Source organism: Schistocerca cancellata, chromosome 6 (genome assembly GCF_023864275.1).
Source record: "Schistocerca cancellata isolate TAMUIC-IGC-003103 chromosome 6, iqSchCanc2.1, whole genome shotgun sequence".
In the NCBI taxonomy this organism is placed as follows: domain Eukaryota; kingdom Metazoa; phylum Arthropoda; class Insecta; order Orthoptera; family Acrididae; genus Schistocerca; species Schistocerca cancellata.
In genome coordinates, this window is record NC_064631.1 from 723,684,682 (window position 1) to 723,703,504 (window position 18,823).

The 18,823-nt window shown below is 43.0% G+C and overlaps 1 protein-coding gene across 1 annotated transcript in view; it reads left to right on the forward strand.

The window, feature by feature from the left end:
• The window catches only part of LOC126088490 (uncharacterized), an 841,325-nt gene extending 830,694 nt beyond the window's left edge, over positions 1-10,631 (forward strand). The window contains exon 4 of the mRNA XM_049906631.1: positions 10,551-10,631. Coding sequence (XP_049762588.1) covers positions 10,551-10,631 — 81 coding nt within the window. The remainder of the gene's footprint in view (positions 1-10,550) is intronic.
• The last annotated feature ends 8,192 nt before the right edge of the window (positions 10,632-18,823 follow it).

Sequence of the window (18,823 nt, forward strand, 5' to 3'; positions counted from 1 at the left end):
TGTCTAGCGTGAAGGGGGAAACCAGATAGCGCTATGGTTGGCCCGCTAGATGACGCTGCCATAGGTCAAACGGATATCAGCTGCGTTTTTTAAATAGGAAACCCCATTTTTTATTACATATTCGTGTAGAACGTAAAGAAATATGAATGTTTCAGTTGGACCACTTCTTTTGTTTTGTGATAGATGGCGCTGTAATAGTCACAAACGTATAAGTACGAGGGCTATCCACAAAGTGCATTACGTTTTGGAATTAAAAACAAATAAAGTATTGGAAATTTTTTTTATTATATACAGATGAAAGCCACACTTAAATATTACTTTTCTACATAGTTGCCATTTAAATTAAGGCACTTATCGTAGCGATGGACGAACTTGGAAATTCCTTCGTCGTAAAATTCGGCCGCCTGCGCCTTCAACCACGTGGTTACCTCTTCTTGAAGCTGTGCGTCGTCATCAAAACGCTGCAAAGCCAACCACTTCTTCATTGCTGGGAATAAGTGGAAGTCGCTCGGTGCCAGGTCGGGACTGTACGGCGGATGAGGAAACAACTCCCACTTAAAAGTTTCGAGAACTTCACGAGTGGCATTTGCCGTGTGGGCCCGGGCGTTGTCGTGAATCGGCAAGATCTTTGAGCCCAACTTTCCACTGCGCTTGTTTTGTATTGCTCTTCTGAGGTTGTACAGAGTTTGACAATACCTTTGAGAGTTTATTGTAGTACCTCTGTCCAGGAAATCCACAAAAACCACACCTTTTCTGTCCCAGAAGAAGAGGTAACCATGTGGTTGAAGGCGCAGGCGGCCGAATTTTACGACGAAGGAATTTCCAAGCTCGTCCATTGCTACGATAAGTGCTTTAATTTAAATGGTAACTATGTAGAAAATTAGTATTTAAGTGTGGCTTTCATCTGTATATAATAAAAAAAATTTCCAATACTTTATTTATTTTTAATTCCAAAACGTAATGTACTTTGTGGATAGCCCTCGTACATGGTATCACGTAACATTCCGCCAGTGCAGACGGTATTTGTTTCGTGATACATTACCCGTGTTAAAATAGACCGTTCACCAATTCCGGAAAAGGTCGATATCTTGTTGATGTATGGCTATTGTAATCAAAATGCCCAACGGGCGTGTGCTATCTATGCTGCTCGGTATCCTGGACGACATCATCCAAGTGTCCGGACCGTTCGCCGGATAGTTACATTATTTAAGGAAACAGGAAGTGTACAGCCACATGCGAAACGTCAACTACGAACTGCAACAAATGATGATGCCCAACTAGGTGTTTTAGCTGCTTTCGCGGCTAATCCGCACATCAGTAGCAGACAAACTGCGCGAGAATTCGGAATCTCAAAAACGTCAGTGTTGAGAATGCTACATCGACATCGGTTGCACCCGTGCCATATTTCTATGCACCAGGAATTGCATGGCGACGACTTTGAACGTCGTGTACAGTTCTGCCACCGGGCACAAGATAAATTACCGGACGATTACAGATTTTTTGCACGCGTTCTGTTTAGCGACGAAGCGTCATTCACCAACAGCGGTAACATAAACCGGCATGTACTATTGGGCAACGGAAAATCCACGATGGCTGCAACAAGAGGAACATCAGCGGCCTTGGCGGGTTAATGTATGGTGCGGCATTATGGAAGGAAGGATAATTGGCCCCCATTTCATCGATGGCAATCTAAATGGTGCAGTGTAAGCTGATTTCATACGTAATGTTCTACCGATGTTACTACAAGATGTTTCACTCCATGGCAGAATGGCGATGTACATCCAACATGATGGATGTCCGGCACATAGCTCGCGTGCGGTTGAAGCGGTATTGAATAGCATATTTCATGAGAGGTGAATTGGTCGTCGAAGTACCATACTGTGGCCCGCACATTCGCCAGATATGACGTCCCCGGATTTCTTTCTGTGGGGAAAGTCGAAGGATATTTGCTATCGTGATCCACCGACAACGCCTGACAACATGCGTCAGCGCATTGTCAATGCATGTGCGAACATTACGGAAGGCGAACTACACGCTGTTGAGAGGAATGACGTTACACGTATAGGCAAATGCATTGAGGTTGACTGACATCATTTTGAGCATTTATTGCATTAATGTGATATTTACAGGTAATCACACTGTAACAGCATGCGTTCTCAGAAATGATAAGTTCACAAAGGTACATGTATCACATTGCAACAACCGAAATAAAATGTTTAAATGTACCTACGTTCTGTATTTTAATTTAAAAAAACCAATGTGTTAATAACTGTTCTTCTAAAATCGTCAGCCATATTCTTGTGACTATTACAGCGCCATCTATCACAAAGCGAAAAAAGTGGTCCAACTAAAACATTCATATTTCTTTACGTACTACACGAATATGTATTAAAAATGGGGGTTCCTATTAAAAAAAAAACGCATTTGATATCCGTTTGACCTATGGCAGCGCCATCTAGCGGGCCAACTATAGCGCCATCTGGTTTCCCCCTTCAAGCTACACAAGTTTCGTTCTTTGTAGTTTTTTAGTTTGACGCTTATTTCGTGAGATATTTGGACCGGTCAATATAAATGGACCATCCTGTATATACAACTTGCTCTCCGACAGTTGTTCCATTACACCGATTATCCTGAGTCTGGTTTTTAGGCCGTTTCCCTCACTACTTTAGGCAAATGCTGTACTACTAAGTGATATATGCCTGTCATATAAGCTAACCGTTTTGCGCCAATACTTTCGCACTTAAAAAACTAACCTACTGCCCAGGGGAAAATAAGCAGCAATTGCTTGCTCTTGCCACATGTACTTGGAGGTACTAACCAACTTAAAAGCATAATATTCCTAATAATTATAATTATCAGTCTGAAAATGAAGTAAATACTTACGTAAAGTTGTTCAGTACATCGTCCTCAATCACTAATACAAATATCTACTCTTTTACTCTTTACGGCCTGTACACATAACCATCCATTGTCTAATATCACCTAATTTTATGTAAGAGGCGGTATGGTACATTTGTGATTGCAATGCTCACCATCGACGTATTTTACTCTGTTGTCCAAAATTAAAGGCTTTTGTCTAATTCACGATATAATCATGTATCCATACGATGATGTTCTGTACGAAAGATGGCACTCCAGTCAACAGAAAACCACGCCAACAATGACGTCAGGGCACCTGTCCAACAGGGTAGTGTTTGCCAGTCATTGCCACATCCACAGTCGCTGTGTATACACCCACAGATGGTTCAGTACGGCACAGAGAAGACGTCTACCAGATTCTTTGCGGTGGAGGGCAATGGAAAGAATGGAAGCTGGACAGTCGCAAACTGCCGGCCGGAGTGACCGTGCGGTTTTGTTCGGAGAATAGTTTATGAAAGAATTGCAGTGATGAGAGACCCATTCGCTGTGGCGCAGCGGTTCTAGGCGCTTCAGTCTGGAACCGAGCGACCGCTACGGTAGCAGGTTCGAATCCTGCCTCGGGCATAGATGTGTGTGCTGTCCTTATGTTAGTTAGGTTTAAGTAGTTCTAAGTTCTAGGCGACTGATGACCTCAGAAGTTAAGTCCCATAGTGCTCAGAGCCATTTGAACCAGTCGCAAACTGATGTGGCCCGATCGCTTAATGTGAATCGTTCTGTTGCTTCTCGGATGTGGCGACAGTTTGTAGAGAACGAAACTGTATCCCAAAGACCAGAGCAGGGCCGACCGTGCGTGGCATCAGAAAGAGAGGACCGTTATTTGTTTGTAAGGGTACTACGGTGCAGCCTTGGTACTGCACGGTAACTGGCATTTAACCTCTCAGCATCCACTGGACGTGTTGTATCCAAGTAAGCGGTATAGAGAAGGTTTCGGCAGAATGGCCTTTATTGTCGGAGATCTGCTGTATGTATACCTCTAACGCGTCTTCAGAGCAGGGAACGTCCAGAGTGGAGTTGTCAACATACCGCCTGGACGGTCGAACACTGGGCCAACGTTCTTTTCACGAATGCGTCCCGATTTGGTCAGGAGCGTCATTCTCGACGCAGTCGCATCTGGAGGGAACGTGCGACGTGATTTCGGGAGCCAAACATTGTCGAAATGGGGTATTTCTAGCGGTGAGGCCAGGGATTATGTTGACCATTCGAACACCTCTTCATGAAATTGTACTGGTGAATAGATAAGGTTTAACTGCTGTCACGTATCGTAACGAGATCTTGGGACCTCCTGTGCGGTTGTCGTGACCTGCTGTGGCCCAGATTTCGTATTGATGGGCGATAAGGCTCGACCATATAGCGCATGGGTGGTCGATGTTTTCTTGTAAACGGAAGACACTGTACCTCCCCACTCTCCCGATTTTAGTCCCGTAGAGCTTGACTGTGATGCACCAGGGTGGGGGTGGAGGGGGACTGCACACGTCAGCATCTAACAACCACTCTCCAGGAATTGCGAGCAACTCTGCGGCAACAATGGATGCTATTGCCTCAAAACGAGATTGATGACATCATTCACAGCGTGAACCGTTGCTGTCAGGCCTGTATTGCTGCCAGAGGTGGCCACAACTCCATACTGAGCACATGAACCAGTTATGGGATTGTAGGCGCAAATCAGTTAAGTTGGGAAAAAACGAAGATCATTTTTTTTCTACTGTTACGCATGTTGCAGTTGTTTACGTTCTATATTCTTTACACTGTTTCTACTGTACTATCACCTGTTTGTACTATTTCGTGGAAAAATAAACGCAACCTTGCAAAGTTCTCGTCTGTCGCTTTAATTTTATGTTGGGTGATCCAGAACTCCACTGACAAACTTTCACAGGGTGTCAAGGGATGCCATCTGGGTCTTCTGGTATGAGGGACAACAGTCTCCAGTGGTTTGTTACAGAGCTATTACATTTCCTTTGGTTTCTTGCCCCAGTTAACTTCGTATCTGTGTTGTAAGAGTGCTGAGCAGTGAAACTGTCCACAGTATGTACTTTCTGTCTTCTTTGGAAACAAACTTGTTCCGTCCCCTCTCGGTAATTGCTGCTGATGACACTAATGGGCACTTCAGTGTACGCCCTCAAGCTTGCGTTCAGCACTGCTCGGTTATGTCTCAGGTTGGCTTTTCAGGCAATGTTGGTTGTACGATGACAGTGATACAAAGCATTAGGGATAGATTTACTAATGAAGAGTAGGCCTCGTGCATGGATTCACCGAATGCAATGGAAGCGCGGCAGAACAACGATCATTGATGTGATGGTATTTTCCCAGAAACAAAGGTGATTGCGGAACTCTCCGTCAGAACAGGCTGCGGACGGCCCAACAGCACCGACAGACCGCCCTCCCATCCTCGACCGGTAGGCGTCATTGGGTGCGTGTGTGGAGGGGAAAGTGACCAGCTCACCGCCGTCCTGGCTCTTGTCAGCTTTCGTGACCGGAGCCGCTACATCTCAGTCAAGCTCACGAGGGCTGAGAGCACCCCGCTTGCGAACAGGGGTCGGCAGACCGTGTCGGTCACCCATCCAAGTGTTAGCAATGGCCGACAGCGCTTAACTTCGATCATCTGACGGGAACATGTGTTACCACTGCGGCTAGGCCGTCGGCTCATTGGAGTAACAAACCCAATAAATCGTGATATTAGCCTACCACGAACCGGTGGAGGAAGTGGGTCCCTTATACCAAAATACCCAGAAAGTATCCCAGAACAATCTTTGAAAGTTTGTCGGTGAATTTGTGGTTCACCCTGTATATGTTTCAATAGGTTCCATGACTATCGTTTTTGGTGTTTTAGTAAATTTATTTAGTTTCACAGCATCTTCTTTTGTGCCTTAGACGCGTAGACGCTGACAAAACGGAATCTAATAGTACTGTGTGCTCTGACGTCTAGTATTGTTGGTGGCGTTCAGCAACGTGGTCAGGGTAAAATGCAAAAGAAGAGACACAAGCTGCAGACTCTTCATGTGGCGTTGCTAGTTGGTTAGGTTGCTAGTTCCACGTTTCACAAACGGTCGGCACACTAATTGATTATGATGCGGAAACCTAAATTTACCTGTTTAGTCATGAATTTATGCAATTACATTTTCTTTCTATCTGCTTTTTCAAAGCTGTAAATGAAATGCCGCCTTTCTTTAGGTATATTCTTTATTTGTTACCACATCGTGGTACGACTGAGCAAGTCGCTACACCCATTAAACTGTGATCACATTTTAACACAAAGCTTCTTTATTGAGTGTCCTCCGTTATTTTCTGGAATTGCTGAGCTTGTTCTGCACAAGCGATCGCGTAGTACTAACGGGTAATTTTATCTGTTACGTGCTCTTGTACTTAATTATACAGACTGAGAATTTGCCCAGTTAGCGTTAAGAGAAGTGGCATTCAGAATCGATACGGTTGTAATCCCCGTACGGGTATTCAGATGTAGATTTCACCTGGTTTTCGTAGATCAATTAAAGCAGATGCTGCGATAGCTGTCTTGAGAAAGACATCGTCGATTCCCCTCTCCTGTCTTCTCTACGAGCTTGTGCTCCCCTCTGTAATAATATCATCGTCGACTGGACGTTAAATATCCAGTCTTCCTAGTTTTCACTTCGCAGCAGTAGGAAAATACATCCACATCTTAAGTACCGTCTTCGCAAAACACACAAAAAAAAATCGTAGGTTGGTTAGGAAACGAAGTCTCTATTTCCTGAAAACCAACACGTTTTGCCTAATAACGCCATTTGGCGCGGGGCCAGCTCAGTTTCGTAACTAGCATATAGCGCGGTATGTTTATCTAAGACCGGGACCCGTGACAGGATTCGGCGACGCGGACAATGTTTTAATTTATGGCTTCCGTGGCGAGGCGGCTTAGCTAAGGCACACTGACACACTGTGTTGTGTAACTTTGGCGAGCGTGTGTGTGAGTGAGTGATGTTTTGCAGGGACAGAGGACAGGCAGAAACAGCTGTAAGTACCATGACGGAGAAAACAGATGTGGCAGTAAAAGCGCTGCAGCGGTTTGTAGAAGACGTCGTAGGAGAGTTAATAAATAGTTTGGAAAGATACGGTGTTAGCAGTTACAAGACGTTACATCTGAGTAGTAAAGAAATGGAGAGACGAAACTAGCAAACTTTTCAAACATGAGTAAACAGTAAGACGAGATTCCTCTAAAATGAACCCGATCTGAGATAGTTGGGACAATGTCGGGGGTCGAACCCACAACTTACCGCGCCGTAATTTACTGGAACCGCGTGACCTGTGCGTAAACGTCGTATACGTTCGGGAGTCACTAACTACTTGTCGAACCCATACCAAACACATTCGTTGCTGTGTTGCATTCCAGAGTTGGAACAACGCGCTGTTAATCAGATGGTTATAATGTTCTGGCTCGTCAGAAAATACGAAGCTTATTCGAAAAGTAAAGTCCGATTCGGGGCGAAATGGAAACTACCGTGAAAATCCGATGGATCTTTGCACAGATGTGTCGGGCAGTGTGTTGAGTGTACCTGTCGATCGCTTCACGTCACTCTTTTCAGTTTAGAGCTCAAAGTGATCACGTAGAAATACCTAAAACAACAGTGTTTGCCGCCAAATAAGTGGATCTGGTGACAGATTTCGCCTGAAGCTATGCAGCCCACATAACGTAAATGTCATGCCTTTCTTTCTTCAAGACAATTTTCAGTCGCATTCTGCAGCGTTTTCGATGGGAAGTGTTTGATCACCTACAAGACGGCCCTTAATTGGCTCCCTCCGTTGTTCATCTCTGCTCACATGAACCACTGACTACGAAGACAACATTTTGGCACAAACAACAAAAGGTAGACCAGCGTAGAGAATTGGCGAAAAGCACATGCTGCTGCTTTCTGTGACGAGGGTATTGGAAAGCTTGTACAATGCCACGCCAAATGCCTAAGTGGGAGGGGCGACTGTTTAGAGAGGTAGATGGAAGGTGTGGCTAACTGCTGCTCATAAAAAAATTTTGATATTCGCTGTGATTTTCATTTCGCGATCGAATTGACCTTACTTTCTGAACAGCCTTCGTAAACGGCCAGCAGTTTGCTTTTGCTGTAACTTACGCAAGTAGCTTTGTTATTCTTTTTAACGTACTTTTTCAGTGCCAGATAACAAGTGACATATAATAACTAAAGCGAAATGTAGTATAAGGCAGATATCTGGCTACATACAGCACAGGAAATGCTCATGTAAACTATTGATCCCTGCGAATATGAGAATGTGACTCCTTCGCACACGTTGTGGACGAAAATAGGGCTGCAAGCAAATCAAATCATAGCACAAAACAGTCTCTCATTCAAGTGATTTGTTTGGTCTCAAACGTAAAAGATGGTGCTAGTGTACTGTGCAGTAATAGGTACTAAAACCTCTGGTTTGGTTGAACGTTTGTGGTATCTGTGAACGTAAATATTACACATATTGCTTTTTACGAGGCTAACTTTAGCTATGATGCCACACGGGTATCATCCGTGGAGCGTGTAAATGTGAGACAGTAAATAAGTAAACCATGGTGTGCTGGTGAATTGGTTGTGATGGCTTCTTTCAGTAATATTCAGTAGATTTATCATACGTGAGTTATATCATCTATTACCCACACTTAAATTGTCGCAGTTATACTACTTGCAAAGGGTTTATTTTTAAGCTCAACCATTACGGATATTTTAGAACCCTGCAACCAGTCATCTCTGAGCAAAATAGGTCCACGCCATATCTTTTTGTCAAGATCTTTGTTACAAGCAACAGTTGTATGGCATATTCTGGATGCTGGCAAAGTTTCTCTGTCACAATGTAAATAAATACAGATTGTGTAAAAGTGTGTGAATTTATGTACCAACTGGCCATTAAAATGGAAGCGGGCAGATGTACACTAATGAAAACAGCCGCCCATACTGTCGCAGTAAATAAAAAGCTAAATGTAGGATTCATATCGACAGAGAAACAATAGCCATGACAATATATTAGAGCTTGTTCCATCTTCTTGTCACAGAGCCAGCAACCAGCATTATGCTAGAGACGGCGATGTAACTTCCAGAAAACCAAAAACCATGTGAAGATGAACCTGAAAAGGTTCGAAAATCGGTTAATGAAATAATAAATAACTATTTAAAAAGTGACTTGTTGCAGTTTTATGTATTTACATGGCTTCATTTTTATTTTGTATGAATAACTCGCTTTGGGACATGTGACGCAAATTTCTACGACAGTTCTTGTTCTTACAATACGGCATAAAAAAGCTGTACTCCATTTCATTGTTAAATAAATTAGAAGAGCTGTAGGATCGGTTGGTAGGATATGTTCTGAGGCATCGATGGATCACAAATTTAGCACTGGAAGGCAGCGTGGAGGGTAAAAATCGTAGAGGGAGACCAAGAGATGAATACACTAAGCAGATTCAGAAGGACGTAGGATGCAGTAGGTACTGGGAGATGAAGAAGCCTGCACAGGATAGAGTAGCATGGAGAGCTGCATCAAACCAGTCTCAGGACTGAAGACCACAACAACAACAACATAGGAAACTACACCGAAAACAATTTTCAGGAGCCACATTACGTATGAGGGAGAGAAATCGAGGACGACATGCCACCATTTCATTGCTAGCGTTGAAGCAAGAGTGTTAAGAAATAATGGATGACGGTCTGATTTTTGCCTTACATTTTTCGCGAACAACGAGATGTGTTACTGTAAATAGAAATAATCGAATGAGGTCTGTTACACGAGTAAACGTTTCTCATGATTTTCTGAGTTTAGTTTAGTTTTATACGATTATACCTTTATTGGTATAATTTTCACTAACGTATGTACTTGTTTCGTAATTTAACTGGTGCAGAAACTATAGGCACTGCAGAAACCGTATGTGGCGCACATATAGTGTGCTGTTTATCCATCGGTGTCATTCAGAACATCACTGCAGGATGTAATGTCTTCGCAAGGCAGTAATCAATGCTCAACTGTTCCCCATACTGTTTATCAACTCGTACATTATGACCCCAGTTCGTAGACAAGAGCTCTATGATATTTAGCAGTGATCGGTTGGCAAAACTCATTCTGCCTAGAGAGAATTCCAGTCGTGACCAATCGAGTTTAATTCTGGAGAAAAAGTTCGCAAGGTGTGCTCATGTTACAGGTACTTGTTCAGGGTAGATTTCTTGACACGAGCGTAGGGTTCAGGCATTCATAGCAAACGAGGGGATATTTGGTGCTTTTTATCTGCTTCTAATTCTCGACTTACGCTGCTGCCCATCTAACGATCGAGGTAGCTATACTTACAGCCACCCGGATCGTCAGATTGACAGGTGTGAATCGTACTGATGGCATCTGCTTCACGATACACTTCATCTCGCTTAAAGCTTTTAAGCTAAAAATTACTTACAGCCGTAAGTTTTTCCAGCCGTCAATATGTTGATAGATACCTGGAGGGGGTGATATTAAACCTCTCCTGCACTCCTCACATCGAAGCAAGATGCTAATATACTCTAGGGTTTGGAACCATAAAGCCCACATTTCCTTCTTTTGTAATTCCTGTTATTTATTTCTGCCTATATATATCAATGGTATTGCGAGCATGTATTATTTGTGGTACCAATTAATTCTTTATTATGTTTCAGGAGTCTTCGCCTACTTTGACGCTCATCTCGTCAAAGGTAAGTTCCTTGACAGATTGGCCTTTCTTCTTTGGAACTCTTTAAATGAACGTTCTTGCTCTTTCTGTCTCACTTTTCGCGTGCGTGTAATGCGTGAATGTACTTCCGCAAGAATGTCATTCCCTGCACTCAACCACTCGGCCACGCTTGCTCTGGCCTTGAGAGAAATTATAATGTACATACTGTATGACTTTCTTTGGCACTAGTAGGATGATGTCACGCAAGCATGCTCAAGTGACTAGATATTCCCAGATATCTTGCCTGAAACATATTCGGAGGAATCAATTTGTTGAAAATTTATTATAGATGGGGTTGTCAAAACGCAGCCATTGGTTTGATCACATGAATTTTACAGCTTGAGGTTATTTTTAATCTATCTTTATTTTTACTAACTATGAATGTAACTTTCACAAACAAATTAATATACATATTATAAGAATGTACATAAATTCGATTTATCGAACAGCTTTATATGGAAAATATAGCATGCAACCAGAAACGTTTAACATGCTCTGTCTTTTCCACATTTACACATCAACAAAAGTTTTTCATCACCCCTTCTCGTCTTAATTCATGCCACAGAAAACAGAAATTGGCTCTAGGTATCCGTAAAAATTCATTTGCATTGTGTCCGGATCACCAAATTAAGGAAACAAACATTCGTGTAACGACAGAATCGTCTGTTTCCAATGGGAGTTTTTCACAGTACTGCTGAGCAACGTCAGTATGAGGTGGAGCGACCCCTTGCTTGGATGCCGGCTTGAATCCGACGGGGCGTTCCGTAGATAACGTCATCAAGCCAGCACTGCTCAAACTGTCACACCCTACAACGGCGATTCTGAGTAAGGTGCGCAGAGCACTTGGCCGTTGCCGACATCCTAAAACCGGTCCTACGCGTGTTCGACTGGATGCATGTTCGGGGAACAGGCAGACCACTCCATTCTGGTAATACTCGTGTGCTGGAGGAACGTGTACGTGAAAACAGAACGACGAGCACACGATTTATCATCCATGAAGATGAAAGTGTCAGAAAAATGTTGAGGATACTGTCACGCAGTTGGTTGCAGAATCTCTTCCCTGTAACGCAGTGCAGTGAGACTGCCTCAACAACCACGAGAGTTTTACGATAGCGGCGTGTACTGTCACCCCAGAACATCACTTCACCACCACCTTGTTGCACATGGGACGCAGTGTTCGAGGCGTTTGATACTATTGGGTTGTTTCCAAACACATTGTCTGTTATTATGAGGGTACAACAGTTTCGCCCGTAAACAACACCCGACGCCGATCTCGAGGCGTCCATTCTGCATGATTTCTTTTCCACCTGTAGCGGCGACCATAATGTTGTGCTGTACGATGTGGTTCTCACCACGGTCGTCTGGAATGCAGATTCTCATCTCTTAACAGTTTGCTGCGATGCATGATGTCCTGTAGACTCTTCGAACGCCGTATTCAATTCAGGAGCACTCGTACTACGGTGCCTTGGACTCAAAAATGGTAGATATCGATCATCCTATGCACCTATCGCGCGGTGTCAAGTCCTCAACACTACTTGTCAATTGGCACCCATTTCATGTGCGCACCACACCACTTAGACTCCGGTGCACACGTCGAGCAACTTCATCAGTTGAGAACCCTTCTGCTCGTAACGTGATGATGCGGATCCGATAACTGGTAGCGACTGTCCTTCAAGCCATGATGGATGTTTACTCTTCCATAGACGTCCCTACTGCACCCATAATAGTGCGCTACTTACAGTTGAAGTGCTGCAATCCATTCCAGCTTGGTGCTCTACCCACAGGTAGCACTCGTGGTAGCTGTGCGTATGTTTACAAACAACTTCAGGGATCACCCTCCGATCGGTAAAGTAATTGTGACAATAACAAAACACCTGCACGACATATCGGGGTGATGCAAAACTTTTGTTGATGTTTGTACGTCATTATGGCTTTTACATTCCCTTGGGTTCCCATATTGAATCATCTTTTTCAGTACGTTAACACACCACTCACTTTGAACGTTATCAAATACTGTAGCTGGAAATTGTCACAACGGTGCTTGGTTTACAAAATTTGTACTTGACAACATTTGCCACTTCAGTGATGGACTTACCAATTTGTTATAAATACAGTGCTGTATGATTTGTAAATCAGACACTGTACAATAATTCAAACGATAAGTGACTTACTTCTGCGCTCACAACAGCTGAAAATGTTGACAAATTGTGGAATAATCTAACAATGTATGGGAGGCGATAATGCGTTGTAATATCTAAGTGAGTGTAAGATAAACTAAGTATTTATTCGTTTACATTTACCGACAATGCTGACAAAGTATGAGTGAAGCTGATGGTCGTATACAGAGATTTAGCGAGTCTGTTAAGATCTTCCTCACTACATTTAAAACATGTAAGTAAATCTAACATGTTAGAGTAAAGGGCCATGTGTTACATGTATTATGCGTTGCACAATAAATTAGTTTCCGTTGTTGTCAGAGTAATGAATAAAGTGCAAACTACAATAATCATTTTACATGACGCTTACTCGCTACTCCACCTACAGTATGTTACCTCGAACTGTACGAGGATAGAGACAAGTACGAAAAAACGCTTTGAAATGAATACTGCAATTTTGCATGGTTGCAGAAATGAGGTGACGCCCGTAGGTAACAGCGAACATTTTCATAACCGTATAAACAAAAATTAACATTTGCACGTTTTATTTCGGACATTCTTAAGTGCAAGAAGTGCTAAATTAATTATTCGGAGGTGCGATCAGGAACGGTAATTCATAGAGAATGATGTAAGAAAGTGTAGAGGGATGTCGAAGTTGAGGGAATAGCGGGAAGCATTCTAGTTTGCGCGAATCTGAACACTATTTGCGCATTTGTGATTAAATTATATGCAGTCGTATGTAGGATAAACACAAATTATGTTTACAGCGTAATCGTTCAACGTATTTATTTTCTCCGCGGGTTGATTTTGATGCGCGCATTTTGGTTGTGATCCAAGCCTTGAGACGCAGCCAGCTCGTCCCTTGCCCGAAGAACCGTTGGCCTTTAGGGCTGCGCGCACAAGTCCTCCGGCGTACAGGCAACACGTTGGCGGGGTCACGACCTCCCTACATCTCGCAGCAACTAAACGCAGCTGCACACAGCGGCTTTTCGTACCCGCGTAGAACCTCTCCACACTTCATGCCAGAGTGTTTTACGGTATTCGTGCTGATTATGGCCTTGTCTTCGGGAGAAGGGCATTACACGTTATTATACTTGTTCTTGGAACAGCGGTTCTAGACAGCAAAATTTAAAGCGTTACAGACATAGTACAGTTCCTGGTCCTCCTCGTTTTGCGTCGTTAAAAGCACATATGAGTTCATACTTGGAACATGTACGGATGACATTTAAGTGAAAGAAAAGAAAAAGTCCAATAATACATAGTATAAACTGTTTTGAGATGTCTTGTGTACGACTGCAAACATGTTATACACTGCTTTTGTCTTTCTTGATAGGTCGGCGAACTACTTAGCGCGTTTCCGAATTCAGGCAAAAGTTCTGCTGCACATTGACAATCATTACTTTAATACACTGGTGGAAAATGGAATCTCACCACCAGAGAGACATTAAGGTAGAGAAATAAAGCGTACGCGAAACAATTATCTAGGTAACATATTTATTTGATTCAAGTTTTTTGGTAACAATTTTCATTATGCACGAGAAGAAATATTACCTGGTAGTACCTCAATACGCGTGATGCTTCCTGCAGTTAGCTCCGTAACAATTAATGCTGGTAGTGGATGACTGAATTTGTCGTCTCAATAATGCCCCATGGCTGTACGTGTTGAATGGCAGAAAGATCTGGTGACCTCACAGTCCAGGGCAACTAGTCGGCACTTTGTGAAGCTCAATGGGAGACAGCAGCAGAGTGAGAATACGCATCATCCTGTTGGAAATCACTCCCTTGGATAGTGAGAATGAATGGCAGCACAGACGGTCCAGTCTCTGGTCTGACGAACAAATGTGCTGTCAAAGTTTTTGGGGGAAACATCGAGAGCGCTCCTGCTGTTACAGAAAACTGTTTCCCACACCACTCTCCTGGTGTAGGTCGAGTGTGCCTACGTCACAGACATCTCCCTTCCAGTCGCTCACCCGGCCTCGTTATTACCAACGCACGACCGTTGCTGGCACCAACACATATACACCTCTCTTCTAAGAACACAACAGATCTCCATACCGTTTTCCAGTGAGCTCAATATTGACACCACTGAAGCTGCAAATGGCAGTGATGCGAAGCTGGTCGCATGAACGCCACAGGGCCTTTGGCTTGGACCTGCCCGTCGAGACATAGACTGGTTACGGTTCACGGTGACACTCTGGTGTCAACAGGATCTCGGAATAGCTGCTGCAGTTGCAGTATGATGAACCACAGCCATGCAGCGGATACGCTGGTCTTTCTCACCACTGGTGGACCGTGTGCAGCCGGACGCCGGTCTTCGCGAAGTAGTGGCTTCTCCGGATCATCGTTGCCGACGGTGATGGACTGTGGATACACCCTTGCCAGGTCGTTCTGCGATATCGCAGAAAGCTTATCCACCTTCCCGTAGCTCTATTACATGGTCTCGTTTGCATTAGGTAAGGTGCTAGAGACCACCATCTTCATCTGGTTGACGTCTTGTTTCATTTACACTGTCCTCATAACGTCAAATCTGGACGACATACGCAGCGTACATTGCATGATTATAGCAGAGTGCTGTGTTGCGTCATATTGGCGCTCCTAGCGCTGCTGTTATTGTACAAGCTGGAAACCTGAAAAGGTGTCATCTTTCAAACGTATAAACACGCCTGCCAAATTTTTGTTTATCTAGCACTAATCATTCTAAGTGCTGAGAGTTCACTTTCTTTCGGTGTGCATGTAACGTTGTACATACTGTCCATGGATAATTAGTAAAGGACGGAACTCGTGTGAAAATCAACTGGTGGAATGAGCGGCTAATGAAGTGGATAACAATTCCTTTCCATTTCAGGAATTCTGTCAGTCACCGGATGCTGCCACTTCTTTGTCGTGCAAGAGTACTGTATGATACTATTGCTTAATGGTGTGTTGTTAACCAAAAATTGTGTGAGGATCTGCCGTTTCTAATACTGGTGCATACGTTACGTTCTGTGGCACTCACAGAGCAACGATCTCGAATTACTTGTATGGCATGATCATTTGGTTCAATTAAGCGTGTGTACCGTATCGGGGCTCGAAAGTGGAAGTAACACTTACGGGACATCATTTGCAATAAAACTGTTTGCGGGACGTAGGTGTATAGGTCTGAGTCCTGGTCCGGACACAACTTTAGCTCGTAACAAACGATGAACAGCAGTGTAGATTCCTTCAAGACAGTTTCATTTAATTAGCCATAGATAGCCACCGCTGCAGAAGCGAATAGGTTTTCGTCATTCACAACCATTGCTGAAAAAAAAGTAACATTACCTTTACCCACGATTACACCTGAACTCGGTGTTGTTGAAAGTGAAAGCTTTCTCAAGGAATTTGATAATCATTCGATAGTGTGCTTGAAGCTTCACGTGATAAGGATACACGCAGCAGTGTAAGACTGGCGAAGTTTGCTAAATCACGATGAGTGCAAGTACTGAAGGTTGTTTCTTATCGAAATGAAGACACTGTTCCGCCACTGTTATTTATCCAATTTGTTTTAATAAAGCAACGGGGTAGGATCTTTCCCAACTAAGCATATGTACGTGGATGCTGTGTTAGATCCCAGCCACTGTTTAAATTCTGAATAAAAATCATATGCAACGACGGCCGAAGATTTTTAGTATAAGGAATCACCCTCGTTCCATCAACGACCTTGTCAAAGAGGGTGGAGGAGCCGACAGAATCTCTCAGTCCCTGGGCACCCTCTTGCCATATATGAGGATGCAGAAGGCAATGGGAACCATTGGATTAACGACACATAATGTGTATCCATAGAAAATGTTGCCTGTAATTGAAAAAGTGTCGTTATAATCTTTCCATTGTCAAGAACCTCCGGATTAGTTCTCCATTTGGATCTCGACAATGCGACTGATAAGGGAGAAGTAACTATCGGGAAAAAAATGGCTAACCAACGAAAAGGTAACATTCTACGTGTTGGAGCGTGGAATATCCAAAGTTGTGAACGTGATAATTAAACTGGAAAAACCTGAAAAGGTTAAGATAAAGACTCTGTTTAGATATAATTGGGGTCAGTGAAGTGAAAAGGAATGAAGACAAGGGTTGTTAGTGAAAAGAATAAAGGGCAGGTATTAATAGGAGCAGAAAATGTATGACGGATGTAGGATTCGTTTATGAATACTAAGGTTTGGCCAGTGAGTTACTTTGAACTATTCTGTGATAAGATTATTCTCATAAGAATCGACATTAAACCAACGACAAGAGCAACAGTCCGGATACACTTGTGTCACAAGCAGAAGATGAACAGACCGAGACAGTATATGTGAGCACTGAACGAGTAACTCAGGTATGTAAGGGGAGGTGAAAATCTAAGTACCACAGGGCATTGGACCGCTGTGGCAGGTAAAGGCATACAGCATAGAGTTTCGGGAGAAAAATGAGCTCTGTGGTAGGACTGAGAGAGGAGGAAGAATAATTGAGTTCCCCCATAAATTTCAGTTAGTAGCAGCGAATACATTTTTTCCAAAATCGCAAGAGAATGAGATACATTTGTAGAAAGACCTGGAGACACGTGAAGATACCAGCTGGATTACGTTATGAGGAGACGAGATTCCGAAATCAGATATTGAACTGTAAAGCGTATTCAGGAACAAAAAGAGACTCAGACCACAATTTAGTAATAATGAAGAGTAAGTTTACATTCAAGAGAATTGTCAGGAAGAATTGTTGTGGGAAGAAGTGAGATACCGAGGTACCGAGGAATGATGAGACGCGTTTGAGGTTCTCTAAGGCTGTAAATACTGCGATAATGAATACCACAGCAGGTAGTTCAGTTGAAGAGGAACGGACATCTCTAAGAAGGGCAGTCAAAGGAGTGGGACAGACAAACATAGGTACAAGGAAGGTAACTGCGAGGAAGCAGTGGGTAACAAAAGAAATACTTCAGATTTATCGATGAAAGAAGAAAGTACAAAACTGTTCAGGAACAGACAGGAATAGAGCAATATAAGTCACTTGGGAATGAAATAAACGCCACGCGCAGAGAAGCCGAAACGAAATGCTGCAGGAAAAACATGAAGAAATCGGAAAAAAAGGGTGTTCGTCTTAAGAACAGATTCACGTATTGAGAAATCAAAACAATCTTCGGCGAAAATAGAGGAAAATGTGGCAAAATTAAGGGTGCAAGTGCAGTTCACCAGTTTAACGCAGAGAAGAGACTGCATACGTAGAAAGAGTACATTGGAAGCCTCTATGAGGTAGACGAACTGTCTGCTGACGTGATACAAGAAGTAATGGGCGTCGATTTAGAAGATATAGGCGTTCAGTATTTTAAGCAGGGTTTGTCAGAGCTTCGGAAGACTTGCGCTCAAATAAGGCAGAAAGAATAGATCACATTCATCAGAATTACTGAAAGTACTGTGGGAAGTGATAACCATGCGTCTAATCAAATGGGATGTAGAACCTATGAAACTGGAAGTGTATCATTAGAATTTCGGAAAATATCAACTATGCATTCCGAAAATAAAAAGGGTAGTTAAGTGTGAAAAAAACCGCACAATTAGCTCATGCATCCAAGTTACTGACACGAATAATATACAGAAGGATGGAAAAGGTAAATGACGACCGTTAGATGATCTTCAGTTTGGTTTTAGGGACGATAAGGCTATCATCCCGCAGTTCAGACCTTACTCTTAATAACGGAGAGAAATTTTAAGAAAAATCAAGACTGACTTTGAAAAAACTTTTGATAATGTAAGTGGGTGCAAGATGTTCAAAATTCTCTGGAATACCTGTAATATAAGGTATTAGTTACAGGGAAAGGCGAGAAACATGTAACCAGCGAAAAAATGCTCCTGTCAGAGCACAAAAAAGGCAAATATGCTCCTTTTAAAGGACTCTGACTGCTGAAAAGTTGGGTACCAGCTGCCGCATTCTACCTTCCTCGGCGCCCTTAAAAATATTCCCAAAGATTTCGGCATGCGAACATATTCACACTGTTTTTCTTTTTAACAAGAATTTCACCTCTCATTGTCACAAGAGTTCCTAAGTGTAATTCGCTCACGCCAACCAGTCCATCGCC